Genomic DNA, 27,663 nt, shown 5'->3' with positions numbered 1-27,663 from the left:
AGTTTTACGCCGCACTCAGCAATATTCCAGCTATATGGCGGCGGTCTGTAAATAAACGAGTCTGGGCCCGACAATCCTATGATCAACAACATGGGCATCGATCTGAGCAAGTGGGAACCGATGACATGTGTCAACCAAGCCAGCGAGCCTGACTACCCGATCCCGTTAGTCGCCTGTTACCACAAGCATGGGTTACTCAGTGGCGGATCCAGAGGGGGGTTCGACCCCCCCCCCCCCCTTTGAAAATGACTAAATACCACACTGAAGTTAATGTTTTGCAATGGCAGTGCCTGACACCTCTCCCCACCCTTGAAATTTCTGGAGCCGCCTATGTTACTGTTCGACTGTTCCAGTTCGTTCAAAGAACCATAGTCGAAAATCTGAAAAGGCAGCGAAATCAGATATTGAACACAGACAGGTATAGAGTTTTGACCTGGACATCCAGCGTCAGAAAATGGTACCAACAGTCAGTCAGGTCACAACTTTGATGATGGCTTTCGGCAATATTCAATAGCTAGTACAAAGTAGTACCACCCTACCTCACACCTCTTCAAATAACAATACAGGTGGTTTGACGTTAGATTCAGGATTATTACACCTCAGGTAAAATTACCTATGTAATACGACAAAGGACAAAAATAACCAAGCAAAAGTCGACATTCAACTCGAAATTCTGACCATTTCGTGCTTGGACAATATTGTTACTTTCTGTTGTCTTCGTACTTGGCGAAATAGCCACATGCATGGTCGTTTGCATTATTTCGGACTGAAGCCTGTTTTATAGTGGGAGCGTACACTGTAACATTAATATCTCACTCAGACACTGCATACTGACTCGAAAAGTCCTTGTTTTATTTGCGTGCCAGGCAGGGTAACATAGAGTACCATCCTTGGGACGTTGGCCCTGAACCTTCCTCTGCAGAAGCTCTCTCCATTACATATAACAAACAAATAGTTTGTACACAAAATTTTATTATAAAAACACCTAAATGGAAGACAGTAGGATCTCAAACAGTTTTAGTATAAAGAAGTATAGTAATTTCTCTATCCTCTCTGGCACAAACGATTCTGAATGGCTAATCACAGATACTAGCTTCCTAGGCACTGATTCTTATGTGAAATCTGGGGCACAAACTTTACATGATCTCAATCCATTTTATGAATCTTTGAAAAAATCTACGATGTTGGCAGCGTGGACAAGAATGAAATATACAAACATAAATGCTACATCCTTTTGCAAAAAACAATGAGTGTATGAATAATAATATAACATAATAGCAATAAAATTAATTATCTTGGTGGTACAAAAATTAAATATGATCAGTCTCTTAAATGTGCATGGAGAATAAATAATAACAAAACCATTTAAGCAGCGTATTGAAATAGAGACTGTTTCATTTCTGATGGTAATACCACAAAATACAACGAACTAAGTTTCAAGGCCCAAGTTTGTTATGTGGCCTATTTGAAAAGATGTACACCATTTTGATACAAAGACCACGAAAATCAAGAAATATATCAAATGCAAACTGAAATATACCTTCATGTAATTCATATTGTGCAAGCCTATCTTTTCAAATATCAATCTGCCATTTTGAAAAAAAAAATTCTTTCAAAATTATATTCTTAAACCAATGTACAACAAAATGAAAGTATGTACAGACTCCCTGGCAACAGAAAGAGAATGTTATTAAAATAATAACATGACTCAGACAAAATTAAGAATTTAAAAAACCAAACGTTTAAGCGTGTACACATGATGAGTAATTATGTACAATGGTATCTATCTGATTTACTGAGAGGATAGGAAAATCTGTTGATTAATATTTAGGGGATATAGGGAAAACTATACACCTCACAAACACAACCATATACCACACAGCATTGAGATCGTTGCAACATAGGTCAACTAAACAGGCACAAAGTTGCAAATACTCCCAATTATCTACAGATGTCAAATCTAAGATCGATTAATGTTTTGAAAACAATATTTAATCATGATTAATGTGTGTTATTAACAAAAGGTGATCATTTTGATTGACAAATTATGGAATTTGATTGTAAAAATCAGTTTCTGTTAAGTTATGTCACCTTGCATCTGATTTACTTTCAGTTACAAATGTTCACTGTGAAAATAACAGCTGAGAGTGCCTGCTTAATCGATTCATCATATTGGAACAATGAACAGTAATAAGAAATTCACCAAATCATATTTTGAAAATGTTATCATCAAAATATTTTTTGAGTTTTATAACCAAGTTTCATGTTCAAAGATCAGATATGATGGCATGTTACTTCCGATCAAAAGGCACCATGCACATTGAAGAGACTGGAGTTATCCTGTTGCTATGGTAACTACAAAATCTACAATTGATGATAACTAGAAGAGCCAACCTCCCCAACAGGTATCTCCCTAATATGGCTGCCATATGAAGTTTGCTCTGGCACACAGTGTTCAAATGTAGTCTATCAGCACAAACACATTTACTGTCTAGTATGGCACACTTTGTCGGGGAAGTTTGTATAACCTGGAGCATCAGTATACAAATAAACCTTAAATGTCATACAATTTCATCAAGTCAGGCAGACTTGAATTTTCTTATTATGACACTAATTTGGCACAAAGAATAAGTTAACCCATGTTGTAAATTATGGCACTTTTGGATGACATATCTATATAGATATACATTGCCATAATACCCTGATCACATCTGCGTCAGACAGTATTGCCACAGGGATACTTGGATATTAATAATTCTAAATTGTATCTGTAAAGGATATTGTACAAGGGAATTATATTAAAAAATTCTTACAGAATATTTTGAATATTTCTCTTCAAATAGTTATAATTTATGTAACCTTTAATGAAAAAAGAATTCATTCGATATTTATCTACTCAATATGAATGAATACACATATTGAATTCTAGTAACGGGACAACTCAGAGTGACGAAGCAGTTGTCGGTTGTCAGGGTTACAGCATCAATGATCATACCTACATTTTAGGCACATAGTCAGTATGACTCTTTGTAATATCATTTATGACTCTTGTGGCCGGAGTCACATCAACACAACAGCCATTTGTGGTACAAGCTACAATCTAAGGTGGTCTTATGGTCTTTCTAGATAGATTGATGAAATAAAAAACAAGTGGCATTAATTCACTATAATTCAAGAAAACGATACTTTTTGCTAAAATGAAGAAAATCCCAAATGGCAACAATCTACAAAAGGGAGATAACCAAAATACTATCCAATTGACTACCTTTAAAAATTTTGATGAACATAAGATGCTGTACAGTAGAAAGAATTCTTACAACACACAGATTTCAAATAGCTGTGACCACATGTACAAACTGATGTTAAATTGAAATATGGGCTAGAATTTGTAGGAGTTCTACCTAAAGCTTATTACTAAGATAGCAAGGACCTGGATAATGGTTGACACTAGGACCGAAGCTGTAGTCATACTAGCAGCACCTGAAACGACAAGAGTAAGAAGTGAGTTTGGTCCAATGTTATCAAGACATGTCAGTATCTCATAGAAAAGCTTTTACCCTTAATATCAGTATCAAAATAGCATGTTCGGTACATAAGACGAACCACCAACCCTCGTTCATCTTTTCATCTTGTCTGTCTTCGGAAATAGAGTGTCAACAAATCTGTATTGCATTAGGCAAGTAGATGCTGTTGTTGTACTATCTCATGAAAAAAGTGTTCTTTGCATTGGACTAATATTCGTAATCTAGTATATTAACTTTACTCAGAACACAGCGGGTTATATTCAGTTGTTTGCTGGGCATGTGGGATGTCCAGAAAAAACTGAGCGGCAAAATGATAAAACATATCTTAATCATTTAGACACAAGCTACTTCCTTCTGTGTGATGATACCATAATCTAAATAAATTAAACTTAAACATTGAAAACAAAAATCAGTTGTATCTTGCAGTAAAAATCTGAGCAGCATGAAAAATCTCCTTTTAATTATGATCAACATAAGCATGTAAAGTTTTTGTCAAAATTCAACAGCATGAGCATTGTTCTACCCAATTGGGATGTATCAAAATGTATCAACATGACATGTATCAACCAGGTCAGTGAGCATTACCACCCGATCCCGTTAGTTGCCAGTTATGACAAGTATGGGTTACTGAAGATCACTTGTAGCCCTGATCTTCATGGGTGGTGATAACAGTAATCAGCTGAAGTTGATGAACATGCTGAAGTCTTACCAGTTGGTTTTTCCTTCTCAACTTTACCGACATTAATTCCAGTACCCTGTGTTACGTCTTCTTTGTCTGAAAATATGTCAACAATGTTAACACCCATATTGAGAAACAATCAGGGTCCTGTTTCACAAAGCTCTCGTAAGCCTAGGATCTCGTAACATTTCTTGTAGCATTCGTACCTCCTATACTGTAACACAGGAGGTACGAATGCTGCGAGAAAAGTTACGAGATCTTAGGCTTACGAGAGCTTTGTGAAACGGGGCCCAGAGCTACAGACATGCAAGCAAGCCATGTTAAAACATGTAAATAAGAATTCATTTCAAACAGGTCTTCACTTGCTAATAGTGAGTGAGTGAGTGAGTGAGTGAGTGAGTGAGTGAGTGAGTGAGTTTAGTTTTACGCCTCACTCAGCAATATTCCAGCTATAGGGCGGTAGTATGTAAATAATTGAGTCTGGACCAGACAATCCAGTGAAAAACTCACTTGCTAATAACTAATAGTATCATGTGATGACATACAAACACCTACATATTGCACAGGAGAGAACAATGAAACAAACTATTGATAGATTACAATTGCCTTCCCTTTGATTGTACTGAATAGATTGATAGTAGCATTGAGGATAGTATGTCTCTAGTTCACAAAATGTATACTGCACCATGTATAACACAAATATAACATTTTGCATCTGCGTAACACCTGTATAACACAATAACCCTGCACAACATACTACAACAACCTGTACAATAACCGTATTACATACCACACCCTATATTACATCTACATTAGGTATCACACCCTATATAACACCAATATAGCTTAACATAACTTGCCTAATACTTACATAACATATCACACCTTGTATAACACTAATATAACTTATCACAACCTTTATAACATCTATATACAGAACCTATTTGGCACCTATATAACTTTCTGAACCCTGTGTAACACCTATACAACTTCTATGGCATATAACCTTTCACTGGCAGTGTCACACCTGCATAATACATCACACCTGTATAACACCTGCATAATACATCACACCTGTATAACACCTGCATAACACATCACACCTGTATAACATCTGTCTGTATAATACATCACACCTGTATAACATCTACATAACATGTAAACCTATGTAACATCTACACAACATATCACACCCTTTCTAACACCTATATACCCTGTGTAACACCTACATACCATGTACAACACCTACATATCACACCCTGTGTAACACCTACCTACCCTGCATAACATCTTCATATCCACACCCTATGTAACACCTACATATGACACCCTGTTTAACACCTACATACCCTGTATAACACCTACATATCCCACCCTGTATAACACCTACATATCCCACCCTGTATAACACCTACATACCCTGCATAACACCTACATATCCCACTCTGTATAACACCTACATAGCCCACCCTGTATAACACCTACTGGTACATATCCCACCCTGTATGACACCTACATATCCCACTCTGTATAACACCTACATAACCCACCCTGTATAACACCTACATACCCTGTATAACACCTACATATCCCACTCTGTATAACACCTACATATCCCACTCTGTATAACACCTACATATCACACCCTGTATAACACCTACAAACCCTGTATAACACCTAAACAAAATATTCCACTCTGTATAACACCTACATATCCCACTCTGTATAACACCTTCATATCCCACCCTGTATAACACCTACATACCCTGTATAACACCTAAACAACATATCCCGCTCTGTATAACACCTACATATCCCACTCTGTATAACACCTACATAACCCACCCTGTATAACACCTACATATCCCACTCTGTATAACACCTACATATCACACCCTGTATAACACCTACCTACCCTGTATAACACCTAAACAACATATCCCACTCTGTATAACACCTACATACCCTGTATAACACCTACATATCACACCCTGTATAACACCTACATATCCCACTCTGTATAACATCTAAACACAATATCCCACACTGTGCAACATGGACACTGTAAACCACCAATACAACATACTATGCCACATACAACATCTATATATCATACACACCTTGTGTTGTGCCTCTGGGACAGTATCTTTGTGCTTGTGTCCCAAGATAGTGGAGATCATTCTTCATCTTGTTCTTCTTCATCACCATACACTCGGAATCTGCTAGCGCAAGTTGTCTGCATTCTGTTGTTTTATGGATATACCTGCAAGAAATCAAGCATTGTATTACACCTATCACATTGTAGGCTCCTCACATCCCACCATTGGACCCTGAACAGAGGATATTTCATACCCTCTTAATAATGATGTCAGGTATATTGAAGTCTTTCTGTGATGAGAAGATTTAACTGCAAATCATGTCATAGGAAAACTGAATAAATATTGAAATTTTCTCTATCATGAGTACAGTTTCCATTTACATGCAATTAAAACTGAATATAATTCAATAATATAATAATAATATTAGCATTATCAAACACATAGTTCTCTGGTAATAGCTATTTAACTACACTTTAATGGCTTCCTCTGATTCTTTTAACCAACTGACATGACCCAGTACTTGTGACCGGCTGTACAGCATTCTTAATCCAAACTAGCACCAGATACTAAATAGTTTGTTTGTTTTAAATGCCACACGGAACAACATCACAGCATTCTGTACATAACTGAGCTTAAACATGACAATCCAGTGATTGATACAATCTACGCCTTCGGGGTACCGTGTCATCTAATCAACCAAGCCTCTAACCCTGACCATCCAACCCATCTGGTCACCATCAGGTTGCTGAGGACTAGTTTGAAAACCCTGAAAACCCATAGGGTTCAGGTACCACTTCTATCAGTGAAATATTTCTGGCTCACTGTTCCAACTTTGGATACATGAAAACTAGGTCTTGAATATTAACTTTTCTCAAGTTTGACAAAACATCAACTGCGATGTGTTCAATGTGTATCACCCCAGATTTTAGGTCTGCTTCATTTAATGATAGACGAGCAGTTTGATTCTCGTGTCAAATCATTGACGAAGACACTTAGGGAGAAGTGCTGAGGACCAGTTCAATGATTAGACACTAGGTCAAAGTGACCTAACTTATTTAAACCATAAGCAATATTCAGTTAACATTAGAAATATGTTTTAACAACATTGTTTTGAAAACACTCATTCTAGAATTCAAAAATGTGAGTGTGAGTGAGTGAGTGCCGCTTCTAGCAATATTCTGGCAGGGAACACCAGAAATGGGCTTCACACCATGGACCGAAACCCGGTCTTCGGCATGATGAACTAACTTTAAACACTTTAACCACTAGGCTACCCCACCACCCCTTCTAGAATGGGAGTACCAGTGTTGAATATTAGAGCTAAGTGTGGACTTGTTTTTGTTTTCCCTGATTGGGCCTCACATCCTTAATTATGATTGGGTGATGCCACTCACTCAGAGTTCACCTGACGCCAGTAAGATCTTCATGCAGAGGTATCATATTGGAGAAGGACCTGATTTTATGAAAATAGGCCTTAGAAAGTCAGGAGTTGATCCCAGCTTTTCAGAGGAACATGGTAAACAACTTACTCGCATAACATGCTGAACATGGTAAAACAACTTACTCGCATAACATGCTGAACATGGTAAAACAACTTACTCGCATAACATGCTGACATCAATAAGATCCTTAGGTTGGGTCTGCATTGTGACTGGAGGATTGCAGGTTCCATAGGAGCCACACTTCATAGACACCTTCTCATCACGGGGCACTGGGGGGGAAACATTGTTATTATACTAACTGGGAACAGTGTTTCAACTGTACGGAGGTGTGAGAATCTCATTATAGGATCTTTCAATGTATTTTCACTATTTATTTAAATACTGAATATTTAAATATAAACATTTTATCCATTTGCTTGATGGATATTGTTTAATATATTGTGTTTTATTACAAATGTTGACATAGTGAGAATTCACTCTACATGTGCTTTTTTTTGCGGGGGGGATCATTTAAAGCTGATTCAGCAATATTCCAGCTGTATGGCAGTGGTTGGTAAATAATAAGGTTCGGACCAGACTGTCGTCATAAGCACCAATCGACACAATTGGGAGATGATGACTTGCATCTCAATTGACCACCCGATCTCATTAGTTACCTCTTATGGCAACCATGGGTTGCTGAATACCAATTCTAAACCTGGGGCCTGATCCACAAAGTGTTACGTAACGTTACGACCTGTCTATAGTTTATCATAGGCTTACGAATGTTCTAGTGCTATGATTGCTTTGTGGACTGGGACCCAGATCTACACAGGTCCTATAAATGTATTTGGTTCCATAACAAGAATACCTACCTACTCCGTCTAGAATATACTCAGAAACACTATTGTTTTGCAATTGTAAAATCCAATTCAACTAGATTGTGAATATATATATCTTAGAAAAAGTATATTCTGAGCCTGAGACCAGAGAGATACCAAGAAGATGTTTCAGATGATAACATTCTTCCGATTCCATTTTCTGAAGTTTTCAATTTACTAAATTAAGTAAATAGACACACAAGTTAACATCAAGTGATATATAATTGGATTTATACAACAAAAAGAGACTGCTGAGAACTTTCTGAATTTTTCTGGCTAAACTTACATCTTGTGCAATATTCCTCAAACCAGCTAGCCATGTCCGCCAGTGTTGCCTGCTGTTGCTGGTCACCTTTGACGCCACACATCATCACAGCATCATGTGCACATGTGAAAAACTCTTTCAGTTCGCTGAAATGACATTTTTTCGGTAAAAACAACATTTCACAATTTTTTATGTTCAGCAATATCAACACTTGTTGGATGGGCATATAATCAGATTTTCGACAACATCTGCTAGTTTCCTGTACTAGCATCTGCTTTGGAGGTCTTCCATCTGCATAAAAAGTGGCCAGTAAATTTTAAATTCTGTGATTTCTGGGCCAGACAAAGAAGTGACTGATGGTATGAGCAATGTCCCATGATGTTTGAGTATGATGACACAGATTGTCAATGAACCTGATTGCCTCAAATCAGGGTTCGGTTTAAGAACTGCTACTTTGCACTGGTGCACCTAAAACTGCAAAATGCAACCAGATTTACACCGACTTGCAATGAGTGCATGTTAATATTTTGCTTTTGAAAGAACACAGACTTCAGATGGGAAACAGAATGATGAGGAACTGTCTTCAAGCAGTGACTGCACAGACAGTGATTAAATGGTAATGCTAACATCAAGAAATGTTCTGAAGTAAGATGTATACCATGATTATCAGACCCAGAATAATTTTGTTATAACAATGTTCTAAATCATCAATACCAAAACTTGAGCACTGTATATTGTTTCATATTGAGCAAGAGGTGCAACATGTTTTTGTCTAGTGCAACATGGTTATAATCCAGGTTGCACCAGATGGAGGTGGGTTTCATTTCCTTACACCAAGCGACTTATTACAGGGGAGTGAGTACAGCTAACAGAACAGCCATGCCAGGGGCTAGAGGTACGCTTTTAGAGGTTCCAGCTAACACCAGACACCATTAGTGGCTTTCGTGAACAACAGGGGCTGGGGACCCAAATCTTGTAACAACAGGGGCTGGGGGGACCCAAATCAGATAAATTCAAGAAGTTAAACCCAAATTTGTGGAATATCTTTCCTTATGAATTTCAATCATTCATAATGGACAAATCAATTTTGAAAGCTTTTGTGATACTTTTAAAGTCTAATGAACAAATAGCAATCTTTAATGAATTTAATCAAGCTGATTGTTTGTTTTTGTTTCATAAGCACAAAAAGTCATGTATTGCTGGAGTGTTTTGGCTGACTAGGCAGTCCTGAAATATTAATGATTCTTTTTCTATTCCTTTGTTTCTTTATCTCTTGTTGCACTCAGCTCTGTTACAGCTGTATGACAGTTGTCTGTAAATATCTGGGTCTCAACCATACAATCCAGTGATAGATTTAGTGAGCAATTATCATCAAAGTATGATTAGAGGTTAGGAAGAGCTTAGGAAGTGTATGAACACATATATATACATATACAAACACAATGGAATACTTACTCGCAATATTTATGAGTTTTGAAGTTATTGGAAGTAAATGTTGGCAGGAATGATTGATAGCAAGCCTGCAACTTGTCACACTCAGGATGGGGCAGCACTATACCTGAAAGATGAAAATATCACCACTATCATCCTGAAAGGAATACATACTCATCTCATAAGTGTGCACTATCAAAGAGGGGCCAGACTAATCAGTGGTTGATAATGTCTTCAAATGGGATATGAAGGTTCTGAGTAGTTCAAATATCACTTTTAAATTTAGTCAATTAAACAATATGGGGCAGACTGATTAAAAAATATTCTCTTTCAAACTTCCAGGGTTGGAACCAACAAGGCAAACTGTTAACTAACCTGCTCAATTAAGTGTTCTTATAGCTCATAAACTTAATCACTTAAAAAGTAAAATTCAAAAACTCAAATTGTTCTTTGAACTATAGCTGTCCTAAGCCAAAGTTAAAGTATAAGTGTTGCTCACTTCTTGTTTTATGGATCCGCTGGTCATATTTTTTCAAAAAAATAAAAAATAAATAAATACATTTTCTCCGCTCGAAATAAAATCCTAATGATACGACATACGGGAGCAAGATTTCGACTACACAAGGCAGTTTGTTGGTCACTAAAACACCGGTATCTGTTCTCAGAGACTTTACACTGAATTATCAAACAATATTTGCGTTAGAAATCAGTGCTTCGAACACCTCACCGAGTGTGAACTTGAAAAAGAATGCCTTTGAAAAACTCATGTGGGTTTTTGCTTTGACTGGTGATTTTTTTTTTAACCCTTCTGCCTTTGAGTTTTCTGAAGACAAAAATCCCCAAACAAGAAATAAAATTGGTCTGGCCTAAACATAAATTACAAAGTGACCTTAGTGCCAAGACGATCTAATGTCCACGCAATATATAGGTCCGTCTCCTATTCTGCCGTTTTCTGACGAAATCGCCGATGCGCGACACTTAGCGGTTGTTTACATCACCGACTGGTAACTAGGAAGTGGCCCAAGTCTGTGAGTGATCAAAATCTTGCAGTGTCACGAATATTGGGGTGTTTATACCAATTTGGACATAGCATTACTTTTTCCCGCCTTTTCCGGCAGGATTGCTCTTACATACACTCAATAACGTTAATTCCTGGTAATACCGCGAGAATGGGAGAAGCCTCGTTTCGTCAGTGGCGGATGGCATTGTTTATCACCGGGCTCACGAGTGGTAATTCACCTGATGGATCCGGCAGCTGATAGATGTAGAAGTTAGAGGAGAAGGCCCTTCATTTAATAACAACAAGCATGAATACGATAAGAATTGTTTGTGTTATATTTTCAGCCGATATCTATAAGTACCGCGAGAATAGGAAACGCCTTCCTACAGACATTTAGCCCCAAGTTTTCTTTGTGGAACTGGGTACTGGTCCCCAATCCATGCAATCATCTTAGCACTATGACAAATCCATCTCTGTATGCTAGGCTTATGATTGTCATAGTTCTAAAGTCGCTTTGTGGCATGGATCACAAATTAGTATAATGAATACAATCAGTACTGTGTTCAATCATTTCTTCTGGCATAGAAATCTTACTTGGATTGTTGTCATTTCCTTCTGGTTCTGGCTCTGGAGTGCCTTCATCCGTGACCTGACCATCAGTTCCTGTTTACAAGGAATAATTAATACCATACAAAATTTAAAAAAGGTATTTTTTCTTTCCTTGATAGTGATATATACCTCAACAGACAATCAATATTCAAACAACAAGAAACGTTTTTCCAATCCAGCTCATGAATACAATCCTCTATGACTGCCTTGCATTGTACTCTGGTCCAGCTTAACTAGCTTGTCAGTCAAGGCCCTTAGACTAGACTGGGGCTGTCTCAACTTTTCTATAACAAAATGTAAATATTGTCTCAAACTACCTTTAATTTTTTTTATAAAACAATACAAAAAACAAAATAAAAATATGAATAATAATTCCAAATACATGTTCCAGAAGTGTGTATTGCATTTGGAACACTGCAGTGATGATAAAAACAAATATGTACTACAGACCAAAACTAAGGGAACTGTTGACCTGCATGTAGCTAGCATTGGTGTACATTTACAATACTGTGGCATTCCACATCAAGCATTGACATGTGATGCGTGTGCACACAGAGGCTGAAGTGTGTGTCTGCCTATAGTGGAACTCACAATCACTGTTGCAAATGAGCGTGGCAGCACATGCTTAAAAATGTATCTTAATTAACAGACAAAATAGTGAATTGTGATGACAATAGAGAGGGGACATCAATATCCTCAGTTGCCTAAATGTTTGGCAAAAATTGTCACTCTTTTGAATGAGGCACAAGTGCTCTCAGAGTAGGACTTGGGCATGACAGGCCTAGAAACAACAACCTAGATCAATTCATCACATTCATTGGACAACACAATAGATTCAAACCGGTTCCAGTTATCAATAAAGAATTCTGTACAATAACTGGAAGGTGAACTGCAGTATCTACCATAAAAAGTCAGCTCCATCAAACAAAACACCCTGTGAAGGATATAAGCCTTTGAATAAACAATGCCATTTAGAAAGTGGTAATCCCAGATATAACATAAGCTGGTATAAACGTTTGCTTACCATAGGTAGCCAAGATTGTGGTGGACAAGGTAACACCCTGGAAGGGCTGTGTGTCAACTGTATTACATGTTTATGGACAAATCCAGGATTTGTCTCCTATTCACAAATGGCTGAAATATTTCTGGCTATGAATCAGAAATTGGTATGTCACGGCACCAATTCCTGACCATGACCAGTATAGGGGCATGGTGAGGATGGGGTCACACAAGACAGTCAAACTGATTTGGTTATTGTAAATATTTTGGCTGGTTAGTGATATGTTCATGAAATTTGCAATCTGTGGTTGTTCAATTTGTTAGAATTACTGGCAAAAATCGAACTGCAAGATGACAATACCAGATCATATTGTGCCCAGGTTGTCACTAATTATCTCCAACATGGAGTCTTTCAGACACTGGATTGACCTGCTAAGTCCCATGACATATCCCCCGAAAAGCATTTGTAGGAGGTTCTTGGGCCAAGAATGTCACCCAGCACCTGCCAAGATGGCTCAGTTTAAGGTAGCTCTCAAGCTGAATGCAGCCAATACCAATGGCAAGTCTCACATGCCATCCATGTGTTGTTCATTTGTTACCCAACATAAACGGCACACCTGATATTGAGCTACACACCTGAATTTACTGTACTTGTACAGACAATTATCATTGTTTCACTATAACTTCATCAGTTCCCTTATGTTTTGTTGGTAGTATTATTTTATTGATCTATTTTATTTATTCAGGTTATTTCTACCCTACATTTCATAAAAAATATAATGAAAATCCAGTGATCAACAGCATGAGCATCGATCTACACAATTGGGATACGATGACATGTGTCAACCAAGTCAGCGAGCCTGCCCACCCAATCCCATTAGTTGCCTCTTACGACAAGCATGGGTTACTGAAGATCAGTTCTAACCCGGATCTTCACGGGGTCTCCTCCATAAAGACAGCATGCCATGATATAAATGAAATACTGTTCAAAGTGGCATCAAACACAGCTCATTCAGTGAACCACAGGGCACTTACTGTGTGAAATACGGTACCTTATTGACATACCATATATAAACATGTAAAATGACATTAATCAGGAAAACAAAGACAACACCTATACTGACAAGAAATGCTACAGAAGACAGACACATCTAACAGTGACTCAGTGTGGCTGTGAGACATGATACTGTAGGACAGTCATATCACGCCATATTACGATTCAATATGAAAATTATCATAAATGTTTCCTGTCTCAACTAAGTTAATGGAATCTTCTAAATTGCTATAAATTAGTTCTTATGGATTTTATACAAATATCACATTCCTGACCACAGAATTTTAAAATATTTCTTGTCTATTTTATAAAATACACTTATTCTAAAACCAGAAGTTTCCTGAGCCATATTTTTGGTGTGATGAAGTCTTATAAGTTTACTGCTCTGGTGAAGATTGGAATAATGCAGAGAAACCATGACTGATACTGAAGGAGGATAATGACACCTAGGAATTCAACCTGCATTGACTTAAACCAGGCAAGCCTAAGGGAGACAACTCAAATTGTGGAACATTAGACCACTGGCCGCTTCTAACAAAGATTGCTTTTGAAGGAATAAATAACAATTTTGTTGCTGACTCAGTCTTAAGTTGGCAACCACAGTCTTAAGGGTGAGAAACATGACTGCTGCAGTGGGACACCTAGCCCAACCTGGTAAAGTGTTCGCTTGTCACAACATAGACAAGTTCGATTCCCCACATGGGTATATTGTTTGAAGCCCATTTCTGGTTACCCCGCCATGATATTGCCGGAATACTGCTAAAAGCGGCATAAAATGTCACTCACTCACTCATTTCAGGGAACCTGACTTCATCACATGCAGGTGTGACGGAGTAACTGAAACCTGTGGTTACCGGGGGTTCAAATCCCAGTTCACCCTGTATATATATCTAAATTTGCCAGCATCATGTACCAGTTTTCGTGGACTTTTACCAAAGTGCGAAAGCCTTGGTGTCTTAGTGCGCCATTTCAACAACTTTTTGAACTGGCGATTAGGTTCCTTAATTTGAGAGTGTGTGTTCGTCTCGAAGATGTTACTCACCCAAACAGAAATGTAATCACAAATATAGTAATCAAATATTCACTGTGTCAGTTATAGAGAAGAATCTTATAAAGTAAGAACATTGAAAATTTGTATGTTTAAGAGAGATTTGAGATTAAGTTGTTTTTTGACAGAAGAAAAGCTCCTACTCTACTTGAAAAGACAGTCATATACATTTTCATTTTGAGAAAATATTAGATATTTCAAGTGAAAAAGTTGTTATGTATCACTCCAAGAATGCAGTAAGCAGCAGTATAGTGGATCATATTGACAGGAGGTCCCAGAACAACAACAGTAAACAAACAAACACACACAGAGGATTTAGAGTGTGACAGTTGAGAGATGATATGTAGGAATATCACATAGATATATATGTACATGTAAGACAGCTGCACGTAGTATACATTTCTATACATATCACACAGTATTGGAAACTATATCATCAATATATATATATATATATATATGGATGATATATTGGTAGGTAGTGTGGAGAAGAGATAATTAATGTATTGGTATAATTGAGATAAAAGATAAACATTTTGTTGGTTTATTTGTTGATGGTTATTTAGAAATATACTTTGATTGGTTGTCGCTGAATATTGTGTTATGAACTATTACTATCTACTGTATACTACAAACAAAAAGTATGGGAACACCCTAAAATTTGATTGTCATATATAAACGTAAACATGGTGAGGTCATTTTCTTTAAAAGGAAACCTTGCCACAAGCTGCATTCGAAGTCTGTCTTCCACTAACACTAGGCTGTTGGGTTTAGGCGTTTGAATCAAACATGGTGCTGGTGTGTTTCAAGACCCTTGTTTTTCGCTGCTGTAGACAATGTTTCATTTCACTCAAACTCAACGGATATTGAATCAGTTGCTTCACTGCATGTTCCAACATGTCGTTTAAAGTGCCCATTAAGCACATATAAAAGTGGCATTAACCTTAGAGTATAAATGACCTCACCACGTTTAAGTTTATATATGACCATCAAATTTTAGGGTGTTTCCATACTTTTTGTTTGTAGTATATATAACTATGAGAGGTATTATTTTTAAAACTATGTACAGTCCAAACAGATTTTACTGCTTCTCTCAAATAAAGAACAGTGATGTCTACAGCTTTTTAACAATGTGTTATTTTATGAAGTAATTACCATTAAAGCTACTCCACAAGTAGCATGTAGTAATATAAATGATTTTCTGTTTCAAAAACTCTTTTCATTGACATTTTGAATGTTCTCTGTATACAATATTGTTAAAAAATAGTTTTATGTACAATAAACAGTGTCATCATTTATAGTTTTGTTTACAAAATTATTTAAAATTACATAAAACTGGGTTTCTGTCGTGTATTTTGTGCAAAGTAACATTTCACAAGATTCCCAGTTTGAAAAACGTCAGATATTCCTGGCACTTCTGAAAATAATTAAACTCAGTATTCCAAGGAATTGCTAGGATAAACATTCTAGCACCGCTAATCACTTAAATACGTATACAAATATTCTTTGGAGTTTCAAATTTTTAACGGCATAAATATTTCTTTCATTTGAAACCAATGTTTATCAAGTTTGATTGTTGACATGGAAATGTAATGCTAGCCTACCTATTTCATAATACATGGTAGTATTTTCTACCATATTTCCTTCTTGAATACTCTCGGTCGTATTTTCCGCAGATGGCATAATGTCAGACGTGACATATGTCGCGTCTTCCGTAGTAACATTTCCCTCAAATATTTCGGCAGTTGTCTCGGGTTCTGGTTCTGGCATGCTTGTAGTGCTGTCTCCTGATAGTGGAAATGTAAAATCGCTGCGATAAAATGTCGACACCTCCTCTGAGATGTGATGATGTTAGTGTGCCAAACGCCCTGATTGGCATGATTCTCATTCCACTGGCTGCCGATTATATAAATAATCATATAAATATGGACCAATACAATATTTAAAAAAAAAATAGTATAGAAAAAGAAACAGAATAAAATCAGAAATAATAAGAAAAATATAGAAATAAATTTGACAACTTTTTCCCAAACCTCGGATCATTTGTGTCAATAAGGTTTTAAACAAAAAGGATTAAAAATGAAAGAAATAAAAAGCAAATGCAAGTAATTGTATAGCTTATATAAAAACAAACGAATTAAAAATGAAAGGAATGAAAGCAAATGCAAGTATTTGTACACATTATATAAAAATCCAAATCAAATATATAAAATTTGGCCAGATAACCGAATGAGGATCATGAAGGGTCATGTGTTGGTTAGTAATGAAATTATGAAATGTTTTGTGTCTGTATGAACAGAGGAAGGTGCTTTTGATAACAGAATTCCTTTAAACAAAACAAAAACTCTGTGTGTTAGATAACATTTGTCAGGGGTGTTCAGTCAACAAGTGCAGTTCATATTTCTTTCTTCATTCCTAGGTTAGGTTTTGGTAGACAGTTTGCTTTTTCAAAAGTTTAAGAGGATGCGCAGATCATCCAGTCTCAGGGTCAGTTTGGATACCAACAGATGAAGAGGGTAAAGTACAAACAAGACGAAAAATATCAGTTGGTAGAGTAAGAGACAGACCATCCATAGGTATCACAGTTTCACAAAGAGTTTCACAGAAGTATCACACAACGTCACATCACGAAATGACACCTAAATGGTAGTCAGGCAGGAAACATGTTACAGGCGCTTGTGTCATGGATTCATACATATCACAACTAGCTCTTGGAAGTGTGTTGTCAGCTGTAACTGTATAGCGAATAAAGTAAAACAAGATTGATTACATCAATTGTTTCTTTCATTTGATTTTTAGTGAGTGAGTGAGTGAGTGAGTATAGTTTTACTCTTAGGAATATTCCAGCAATATCACATCGGGGGACACCAGAAATGGGCTTCACACATTATACCTATGTGGGGAATCACATATTGTACCCATGTGGGGAATCGAACCCGGGTCTTCAGCGTGATGAACAAGTTACTTTTAGAGTTACTTCTTTGTAAATAATTCACTTTCCATAACTAAAGGGACATTACTCTAAATCCAAGCTTCAACTGTACAGAGGTGTGTGAATCAACTATTCTGTGGATGCATCCAGGTGTGACAAACAATATATATTTTCTACATGTAACATGTAACCCTTCTGAGAGAAAAATGAGATTAAATCTGAATATCCGTTCGTGATATGACGTACAAGATACTGATTATTGAGAGGCAAAGAAGAAAGGATGAAGGTGAGGTGGTGTTATACAAAACCATGCACAAGTAAATAGAAGTAGATCTCCATATATATGGTTTGGAAGATTGTAAACACATTGAGTGCATAATAACTTGGAAGTCTTCCTCAGATGATATCTCATCTTCATTTTGTTCCAATGAACTACCGTGGCAACCTAAATTTCATCCAAACTGGACCAATAAATAGTGTATCAGTTGAATTTTATGGTCAAAAAGAGGTTTTTGATTGGGAAACCTTCAAGCTAGAAGCTGTGTATCCTGCATTGACAAATTTCACATACTGGACATGTACAAAATTGTTCTGAATAACTCATTTCATGTCCTCTTCCAATGTCCTAGATACACATGAAAAAAGTCATGGATCATATTTTGAAATGAACAAATTATGAAAACGTGTGCTCAGTCTTCACAACAAAATTATCCCCCAATATATTCATGATTTATCACTATATTTGTTCATAATATTTTCGGCCTCAGTAAGAAAGTGATCACTAATGTTAAGCTTGCAAATCACTGCGTGTAGGATTACAAGATTTTCACATGACAATGCAACTGAAATATGTCCTTGTTTCCATGATTACCTTTCAAGGCACTGCTGAAATGCCCAAGGTGTTTATTGGAACAATGGAGAAAAATTCATCTTTGGATATTAAGGATTGTGATTAGGAGAATTTCATTCATACAACATAAAATCAAATCTTATAAATCTTGGGAATATAAACAAGGAGATTGTAATGTGCCACAACACTCAACAAAATTCACAAAAATAACCTGAAGCATGAAATTATCTGTGGTAAACTTGGTTGGAATAACTTAAAATTGCAATTAACGTTATCCAAATCTAATATAAAACTTAAGGCATCAAAATGTATTTCAAAGAAGGAAATGATAAGGTTTCGTGATAAACTGCCAAGGTATTTGTTAAATTAGCTTCAAGACAAAAACACATTCAGAAGGAGGGACACAAGACAAAATCTCACCAACAACAGTCAGTTTCGCTTGTCTGCTTCTTCGTGTTCCGGCAATATTTGTGGCTTCACATAAATATAATCCGGCATCCATTTCCCGAACTTGCACAATGACAATTGATTGTTCACGGGAGTAGAGAAGGTTGTCGTTAGCGTTGAAATCCAACAGCTCTCCATTAAAATACCATGATTGCTGAAAATGGTAAAAGATAATACTTGATGAAACTTAGAATCCAGGATTTTGATAGAATCAACCTTGACACACTTCACTGGGTAGTAAGACTAGGAGATAGTGACAGATGCTGGTGTATCATTCAGTCACTCATATCCTTGGGTAGCAGGGTCTGGAGTCACCCCACAGATGATATCCTGAACTTGCTTGCTTGCTGACAGGCTTAACCTCTTTGGCCACGAGGACAAGGCATTTGACTCTGGATCAGAAGATCAGTGGTTCGAATCCCAGTATGGGACGAGGAACTTTTATGGCCGCTACACTGAGGTATCCATGTTCCTCAGGTAGTTCTTTTACAAATAACCTTTCTATCTCTACTTTCCTAAATTTGGGTCAATGGGTCAATGAATATCAGACCATTCCTTTTTGTTTTTAATGAAAAATGTATATCTTCAATACAATGAAAATAAAACAAGATTTCTAATTCAATCTCCTTCATTTGGCATAATTCTGTATATGTTTTTAGCCAGAATTATATTTTCCTCCATAATTCTGTGGGGTTGGTGAGTCTGAATTTCAATAAATATTACACAAAATTCCTGAGAGAAAATTCCTGAGAGACATGACCTGGAAAGGAAGGGTGTTAATAACAAGCACTTACCTCTGGTCTGGGGAATCCATCAGGTGACACACATCTCAAAGTGACCATTGAACTGACTGTGGCGGTCTTGCTTGAGGGCTCAACAATAAACTTGTCGTTGATATCTGGAACAATAATAATGTAAAGTAATCTAGAAGCTATCACGTTTGTACAGCAATTGGGCAAGCTATACAAGGTGATAATGCTACGGAAACTATGTTGAAAGTAACATACACACATGTGTGTGTGCATGCGCGTGCGTCTGCGTGAGTTGGGAGTGAGTGGGTGTGAGAGTGTGGGTGTGGTCATGTCATAACTTGAGAGTTGAGTGGATGTGGGTGTTAGTGTGGGTGTGTGTGAGGATGTTGAGAGTGGGTGTGGTGTGTGGTTGTGGGTGTGGAATTGGGTTAGGGTGTGGGTGGTCGTGTGGGTGTGGGTGTGGGTGTGGGTGTGGGTGTGCGTGTGCGTTGGTGAATGTGTGGTCACATGTCAAACTTTTGTCAGTGCAGGCACTTACATGCAATTTCCACACGTCCACGCCGACTGTTAACAGACTGTTCTGGTTCGTTATCACTCAGTTTGTACCAGGCCAGACATTCACAAGCATACTCCTCTGATATGTCAGTGATAGTGTCGGCCATAACGTCCATGGATGCCACTAACACCATTTCCCCATCATCTGTTTTCTCATTTCTGTATCTTATACGATCCTCTGCGACCTCCTCATTATTACATATGAAGGTTATTTTCCCGGTTTGCACAGCCGCACAGGTAAGTGTTGCCTTTTCTTCATTCACGATGAAGATGGTCTCATTCAGCTCCTGTGTGAATGTTGGTACTTCGGTTGATATGTAGACTCCTGTGCCAACATCAGTGCCATCAGTTGGCTCGGGCTCAGGTTCACCGCCTGCATTTGGGGAAAATTGTACACATTAGAATCAAGGCCACCATTTTTTACCTCATTAGGAGTGCTGAATTTTTCCTCATTGAAATGGCTGTTGAAATAACAGCATAATTGAAGAATATTTTTTGAAAGAGTCTCATAAAACATGTTTGGCAAGTGAAATAAGTGAGAAAATGGATTTGTTGATCAAAAGACAATAGCTTTTGTTCCTTCATGAACTGAATTGTTTCCATCAGCTGAAAAGTAGTTATCAGACAGGATGGGAAGAAAATACCTCTCACTTATAGCTATTCCACATATGAGTAATTATGAGAAACATTGTGTTATTCACAATAATGAAGTTGACATCCATAAATCGTATTCTTCGTATGCATTCTACTTCTTCAAAGATTTGAGTAACTATGGTTTGGCAGATATAGAATTCAAGTATCAAATCGTAATTACTTCTTATCTAAAGGAAAAGATGTATTGCATCTAGATTTGACATTACATCCAAATTCTGTTAAGACCTAGCTATTGGTATAACACTTTATCCAGGTGAGCAAGACTATTAATGTCAATAGCTGCATGTCAAGATATACATATTGTACTTGATGATTGAACACAGCAGAGCAGTTGTTGATAGAAAGACTGTACCGTTATTTGCTTTTAAAAAATCATACCAGTGACTCTAACGACTGCTGATTTGGAATGTCTTTTCCCGTAAACGTTTCCAGCAACACACGTATAGTTGCCGTCATCTGTCATTCGAGCTTCACTGATGATCAAAGTTCCATCACTGGACACCATGATGTTGTCATCCATTGTGTCATCAATAACATCACCATTGAACAGCCAGCTTACCTACACACACAACAACAACAAACTTACTTACACCATTCTGCCAATGCAGGATATACAGTGTATGGGTGGAATCAAGCAATATCTCTTATTGGAAATAAGGCAAAGAAACAGCATCACAATGTGAGTGAGTGAGTGAGTTTAGTTTTACGCCGCACTCAGCAATATTCCAGCTACATGGTGGCGGTCTGTAAATAATCGAGTCTGGACCAGACAATCCAATGATCAACAGCAAGAGCATCGATCTGCGAAAACTAAACCTTTCCCCTTGGGAAACCGATGTCATCATGTCAACCAATCAGTCAGCTAGCCTGACCACCCGATCCTGTTAGTTGTCTCATCAACACAAGCATAGATAAGCCTTTTGTGGCAAGCATGGGCTTGTGTGAAGACCTATTCTTCTAAGATCTTCATGGGTCACATCACGATGCTTTGAAAGATCATTGTGATATCATCTGTAACAATGATATCACAATCAAATGACATCACAAATCTCTCCTTACTGCTTTTGTACTATTCACACTCAAGACAGTGTTTATTACTGTTTATACACAATAGGTTTGGGTTTACATAACATGATATTCCAGTTATATCCCTGCATGTCAGATTGAAGTGGGGGGAGAGTCTGAAGTGGTGCAGATCTGCAACATTCACCACTTTGGTGAAATCCATGAACCTGGATGTGGTGCGGACAAATCTAGAAATATAACTGCATCAAATCTGGATCTGAACTACAGTCATGTATTTCTGTGGTGCCCCAGGAACACAAATCTACACAGTCAATTGCAGCATCTTAGAATACTGAGACATCTACGCCCATGTTTATAAACAGAAAAGTTGGAACAATGATTTTTGTGGTAAACAGACTCTAACCATTATGTCCGTGGATCAGGCATGTCAATGAGCCTAAGCACCCAATCCGGTTAGTCCATTTACATGACATGTGTTGCTAAAGACCAATTCTTACTTCGATCTGACCCAGATCTCCATGGTGAATCATACATGGACTGTACTTCAGATTACTGAGAACTGCTGTCTAAAGGTTTACTGGGAACAAATGCTGGAAGACTCACTGTTGGGGTTGGGTTGCCCACAGGGGCTACGCAAGCAAGCTCCACAGTGGAACCAGCATCTACTGTCTGTGACTTCTTTGGTTCTGTCTGGAAACGCTTCTTCAGATCTGGAAACATGAGCAAGCCAGGGCTAGTATCACAGATGTACAAGCATGATAAGTTGAAGATATCTTAATCCATTAACTACACAAAGTGATGCTAGCTTTAAGATGATCATCACTTGGACAAGCTTCAAAGGTACCTTACGTCCTTGCACAGACATAGATACTATGTAGGAAATCAGTCAAGACTTTCAACAAAATGTTTGTTATTGCCATTATCTATGTTATATATGCATTCGATATAGCCACTATTTTATATTACTTCAAAAAAGCATTGGTTCACATTCACCTCAAAAAGAAAACTGAAAACCATGTAATATATTCAATAGAATCAACCAAAACAGACATGCAATTCAATGCCTCTGAATGTACTTACAAGCAATCTCAATTTTTGTAGGCATATTATGCATAGACCACCCTTGCTTGATGGCATCTGCATACCAGGCACTGCACTGGCAAGTGTAATTGTCAGAACCGTCTACAGTCTTGCGGTCAATGGTAACTGTTCTCTCAAGAATCTTTTTCTTTGTTTCTGGATCAATAGCAGAGTAGGTTTCGTTGAATGTTTCTGGGATTCGTGCTCCATTACACTCAAAGATGAGATACTCGGCGCCAAGGGTGCGGCAGGTGATGCTTGCTGGCCGTTCACGACCAATGTAGTAGACTGGCTCTGGTTTGCGGATGAAGATTGGGATTGGTGAGTTGATATCTACTTCTGTGGTTGTCTCTTCCATCATTTCTTCAGTTGTTTCTGGTTGAGGTGTCATGGTTGTTTCTGGCTCCATGGCATCAGTTGCATCCCCTGTATCAATGTGAAGAGAATATATTTAGAACTGACATATTTTTCATAATCTTAATTCACATGGGAGAAGCAGGATGGCTGAGAGTGGTAATATTCATAAGACCAAAACTAGTAACAATTGGGCATTACTGTTAAAACATTTTTCAGGTGAATGATTGACTTGCCTTGGAATGCATTGTGACAGGTGCCACAGGTGGAGCAGGATGTGCTTACATTATATATGAACATCTGGTGACATAACGTTTTGAAAGCTATTAATAAACATTCTCATAATTCAAGAGTGAACGCATGGAGACATTTCTTATTATCATGGAATGGGTTCTGTTGCTGCATTGAAGAAACTGTTGAATCATTGACAATCAACAAACAATCTGCATTATCAATGAAGTGGACATCCACAGTAGTGTTGGAAGTTTTGCTTGTGGGCTACAGCTCATGTGACCAGTTGGTGCAGTAAATGATGGAACTCACACAGAGACTCCATACTAACATATTTACATGTCATTACAGAGCATAGACTCTATACTAACATATTTACATGTCATTACAGAGCCTAGACTCCATATTAACATATTTACATGTCATTACAGAGCCTTGACTCCATATTAACATATTTACATGTCATTACAGAGCCTAGACTCCATATTAAAGGTCACATGCAACCAAAAAATCAAACATAATTAAAACACAATTATCACTTCTTCATGACATATAATATGCATTGCTGATTATAAAAAAACAAATAAACAAAATTATAAGCGTATAATCGCAAATCAAAAGTGCAATATTTTGTACTTGGGTTTACCTCCCTCGAAACGAAGCAGCCGGGATACCGAACCCAGTCAGAGCGGGTTGGTGTGCACCCAAGTGTAACGGCTGGTTCATTAGCAGATGCCGCCTTCNACGGCTCATTGTGTGTGTATACATGTATATAGAGATTTTGGGTTTTGTAAATACATGCTCACTTTTTGTGTATAACATTTTGCAATCAACAGACATCATAACATGTCATGTGTTCAAGTATCACACCTGCCTTTCTGTGTAATTACATAATGTGACAGAGACCGAACTCGGGCCATAAATCAATGCATTTTGTTTATGGTGTATAGCCTGATTAGTGTTAAGTTCAAATTGCATGTGGTCAGTGATGGCAGTTGTGTATTGAATATTGTCATTAGCAGACAGGCAGGCAAACACATAGGTGTCAATAAAACAAGGCATTGAGTTTTGTCTGTGACAACGACATATCTATATCACAGTTAGAAATTCTGTCAACGCTAAATAATGACATTGCTTTTAAGTATCGAACTGAGAAAGTGTCTTGGTAAGAAGAACGTGTGGTGAAATAGACAAATGAAATTATATAAACAGTTAATTTACTGTCATAACATATAAAAAGCTCACGCCTGTTAGATATGAACAAAACATTAGAAAAATAGCTCACACCAAAGCCTTCACCGAGTATTCACCCGACAACCCGGCTTCAAGCTGCGGCGAACCTATTTACTTGCGCACGTGCTATGAGCGCAGCCCAGCTGTTGAAACCTGTTTTCCCCAGAAAAGTCTGGGGGAAATTAGTGAAACGTTTGAACTCCGATTTCGCGCGGTTTTTTTCATCACGTTATTTTTCAACTTTATAAGTTGAATTTGCATTTTCGACGATTTGTTTCGGTATGTCCATACCGTAAGGTATCAGAATCTGCAAAGTTGTCTTTTACGTTGCATGTGACCTTTAACATATTTACATGTCATTACAGAGCCTTGACTCCATATTAACATATTTACATGTCATTACAGAGCCTTGACTCCATATTAACATATTTACATGTCATTACAGAGCCTAGACTCCATACTAACATATTTACATGTCATTACAGAGCCTTGACTCTATACTAACATATTTACATGTCCATACAGAGCCTGAACTCCATATTAACATATTTACATGTCATTACAGAGCCTTGACTCCATATTAACATATTTACATGTCATTACAGAGCCTTGACTCTATACCAACATTTTTACATGTCCATACAGAGCCTGAACTCCATATTAACATATTTACATGTCATTACAGAGCCTGGACTCTATACTAACATATTACATGTCATTACAGAGCCTGGACTCCATACTTACATATTTACATGTCATTACAGAGCCTTGACTCCATATTAACATATTTACATGTCATTACAGAGCCTTGACTCTATATTAACATATTTACATGTCATTACAGAGCCTTAACTCCATATTAACATATTTACATGTCATTACAGAGCCTTGACTCCATACTAACATATTTACATGTCATTACAGAGCCTAGACTCCATATTAACATATTTACATGTCATTACAGAGCCTGGACTCTATACTAACATATGTACATGTAATTACAGAGCCTTGAGTCCATATTAACATATTTACATATCATTACAGAGCCTGGACTCCATACTAACATATTTACATGTCATTACAGAGCCTGGACGCTATACTAACATATGTACATGTAATTACAGAGCCTTGAGTCCATATTAACATATTTACATGTCATTACACAGCCTGGACTCCATATTAACATATTTACATGTCATTACAGAGCCTAGACTCCATATTAACATATTTACATGTCATTACAGTTCCCTGATCAATAGGTAATAGATTCCAGTGAATAAACAATGCTTACCAATTTGTCTTAAGTTTGCTTTGTTTTAAAAGTACAAAGTATTTGTGATTTAACCAATAGCAATAGATCAATAACTGGTTAAAATGTCCATAGTTAATGTAGCAATACACAATAGGTTGCTTTGATAGAAATAAAAACCATCTAAACAGTGTTCCCATTGGCAAAAGTAGGACCAACACCCTTTCTACTGCATCTTTCTTTCCACATAAGGTTGTCACTTTTTGATAACTGAAATATTGTTAAACATGGCATTAAACCTGACTCACTCACTCACTTAACTCCATTACTCACCTATGATGGACAGTAGAGCTGCTGATGATGCGGTGGCAGATGCAGTGTTTTCAGCGACACAGGTGTAGGCACCGACATCTTCATCCCGCACAGTGAAGATTGTCAGACTACCATCGGCAACAAGCTCGTAGTTCTCATTGGATGTATCTACCCTCTGGCCATCTTTGGTCCAGTATACCTGATAAACAGAAATATGTTTTTTTTGCTGACTAAAGAAATTGAATGCTTTACAATACAGAAAAAAACATGAATCCCCCAAAAGTTGTATATCAGGTTATATTTTCCTATTTTCACTGCTTCCTAAATAAATGATCTCTGTGGTGATTCTATGATGGCTCTGCTATTGCTCTTTGTTGACCATAGCACAGCCTGGGAGAAATCCTATGCCTTTAAATCCTGTATGCAGAATAATCAGTCTCTCAACTTTACCAAAAGGTAATTTGCAAAAGCATTTGCCTATAGCGAAAACAAACAGGAATATCCTGTTTAATGTCTACTACAGCTTCAGCTTTCAAATTTTCACTTGATATTTTTATCACAGAAAAGAAAGTCACACACACTGGTGTGAATATCATACTAGTATATAAATGATGAGCAGTTTAATTCATAGAGCAGACCCCCTTGTTATAACAGGCATTAGGACACCATCGAAAGCATAATAGTTTATTATACAACTTATTCCCCACTTCATGTCAGTGAATGAAATTACAGTGATGAGTTGGTATGGACAAATAAATAATTCTTATGCTATTTAAGACAAAATGGTGCATTAGAATTTATATATATTTCGTATTTTATTAGTACAATTTCCAGCAAACAAACTATAAACACTCCTTCAGGGCAAAGCTTTCTCAACAGTAGAGACATGGGGTGAACACTATTCTAGGGTCAACATTGTTCTAGGGTAAACATTGTTCTATTGTTAAAACAGTTCTAGGGTAAACACTGTTCTGGGGT

The 27,663-nt window shown here is 37.3% G+C and overlaps 2 protein-coding genes and 1 long non-coding RNA gene across 6 annotated transcripts in view; all 3 read right to left on the bottom strand.

Annotated features, from left to right (window-relative positions):
• Positions 1-955: 955 nt before the first annotated feature.
• Positions 956-27,573, bottom strand: LOC124264957 (hemicentin-1-like). The gene is made up of 16 exons (XM_046699741.1): positions 27,529-27,573; positions 26,707-26,884; positions 23,307-23,732; positions 22,830-22,936; positions 21,579-21,759; positions 20,530-20,919; positions 20,034-20,137; positions 19,213-19,393; positions 16,615-16,797; positions 11,895-11,963; positions 10,325-10,427; positions 8,891-9,015; positions 7,902-8,013; positions 6,324-6,466; positions 4,234-4,299; positions 956-3,480 (listed from the first exon to the last, which is right to left on the bottom strand). Exons 1-16 carry the CDS (start codon positions 27,571-27,573, stop codon positions 3,398-3,400), a joined length of 2,496 nt encoding a protein of 831 aa, XP_046555697.1. The 3' UTR covers positions 956-3,397.
• On the bottom strand, positions 5,715-6,276 carry LOC124264953. The gene is made up of 3 exons (XR_006895294.1): positions 6,206-6,276; positions 5,811-6,160; positions 5,715-5,765 (listed from the first exon to the last, which is right to left on the bottom strand). It is a non-coding gene; the product is annotated as an uncharacterized LOC124264953 (long non-coding RNA).
• LOC124264952 (roundabout homolog 1-like) overlaps positions 26,774-27,663 on the bottom strand; it is a 72,778-nt gene continuing 71,888 nt past the window's right edge. For all 4 annotated transcript variants that reach the window (XM_046699734.1, XM_046699733.1, XM_046699737.1 and 1 more), the window contains exon 12: positions 26,774-26,884. The gene's annotated coding sequence lies outside the window, so the exon portion shown is untranslated. The remainder of the gene's footprint in view (positions 26,885-27,663) is intronic.

Source organism: Haliotis rubra, unplaced genomic scaffold, assembly GCF_003918875.1.
Source record: "Haliotis rubra isolate DU_JTF1 unplaced genomic scaffold, ASM391887v1 Scf951, whole genome shotgun sequence".
In the NCBI taxonomy this organism is placed as follows: Eukaryota; Metazoa; Mollusca; class Gastropoda; order Lepetellida; family Haliotidae; genus Haliotis; species Haliotis rubra.
Note: the sequence above shows the minus strand (reverse complement) of the source record. Positions and strands in the feature narration are given on the sequence as shown.

Bases quoted from the DNA above. Each gene is read 5' to 3' on its own strand.
- LOC124264957 (XM_046699741.1), bottom strand. From the start codon at position 27,573: ATGTCTCTACTGTTGAGAAAGCTTTGCCCTGAAGGAGTGTTTATA. The intron at 21,760-22,829 runs GTGAGTCTTCCA...TTGTGTGTGTAG, and splicing joins TGGGCAACCCAACCCCAACA to GTAAGCTGGCTGTTCAATGG. The intron at 19,394-20,033 runs GTAAGTGCTTGT...TACCATTTTCAG, and splicing joins ATGGATTCCCCAGACCAGAG to CAATCATGGTATTTTAATGG.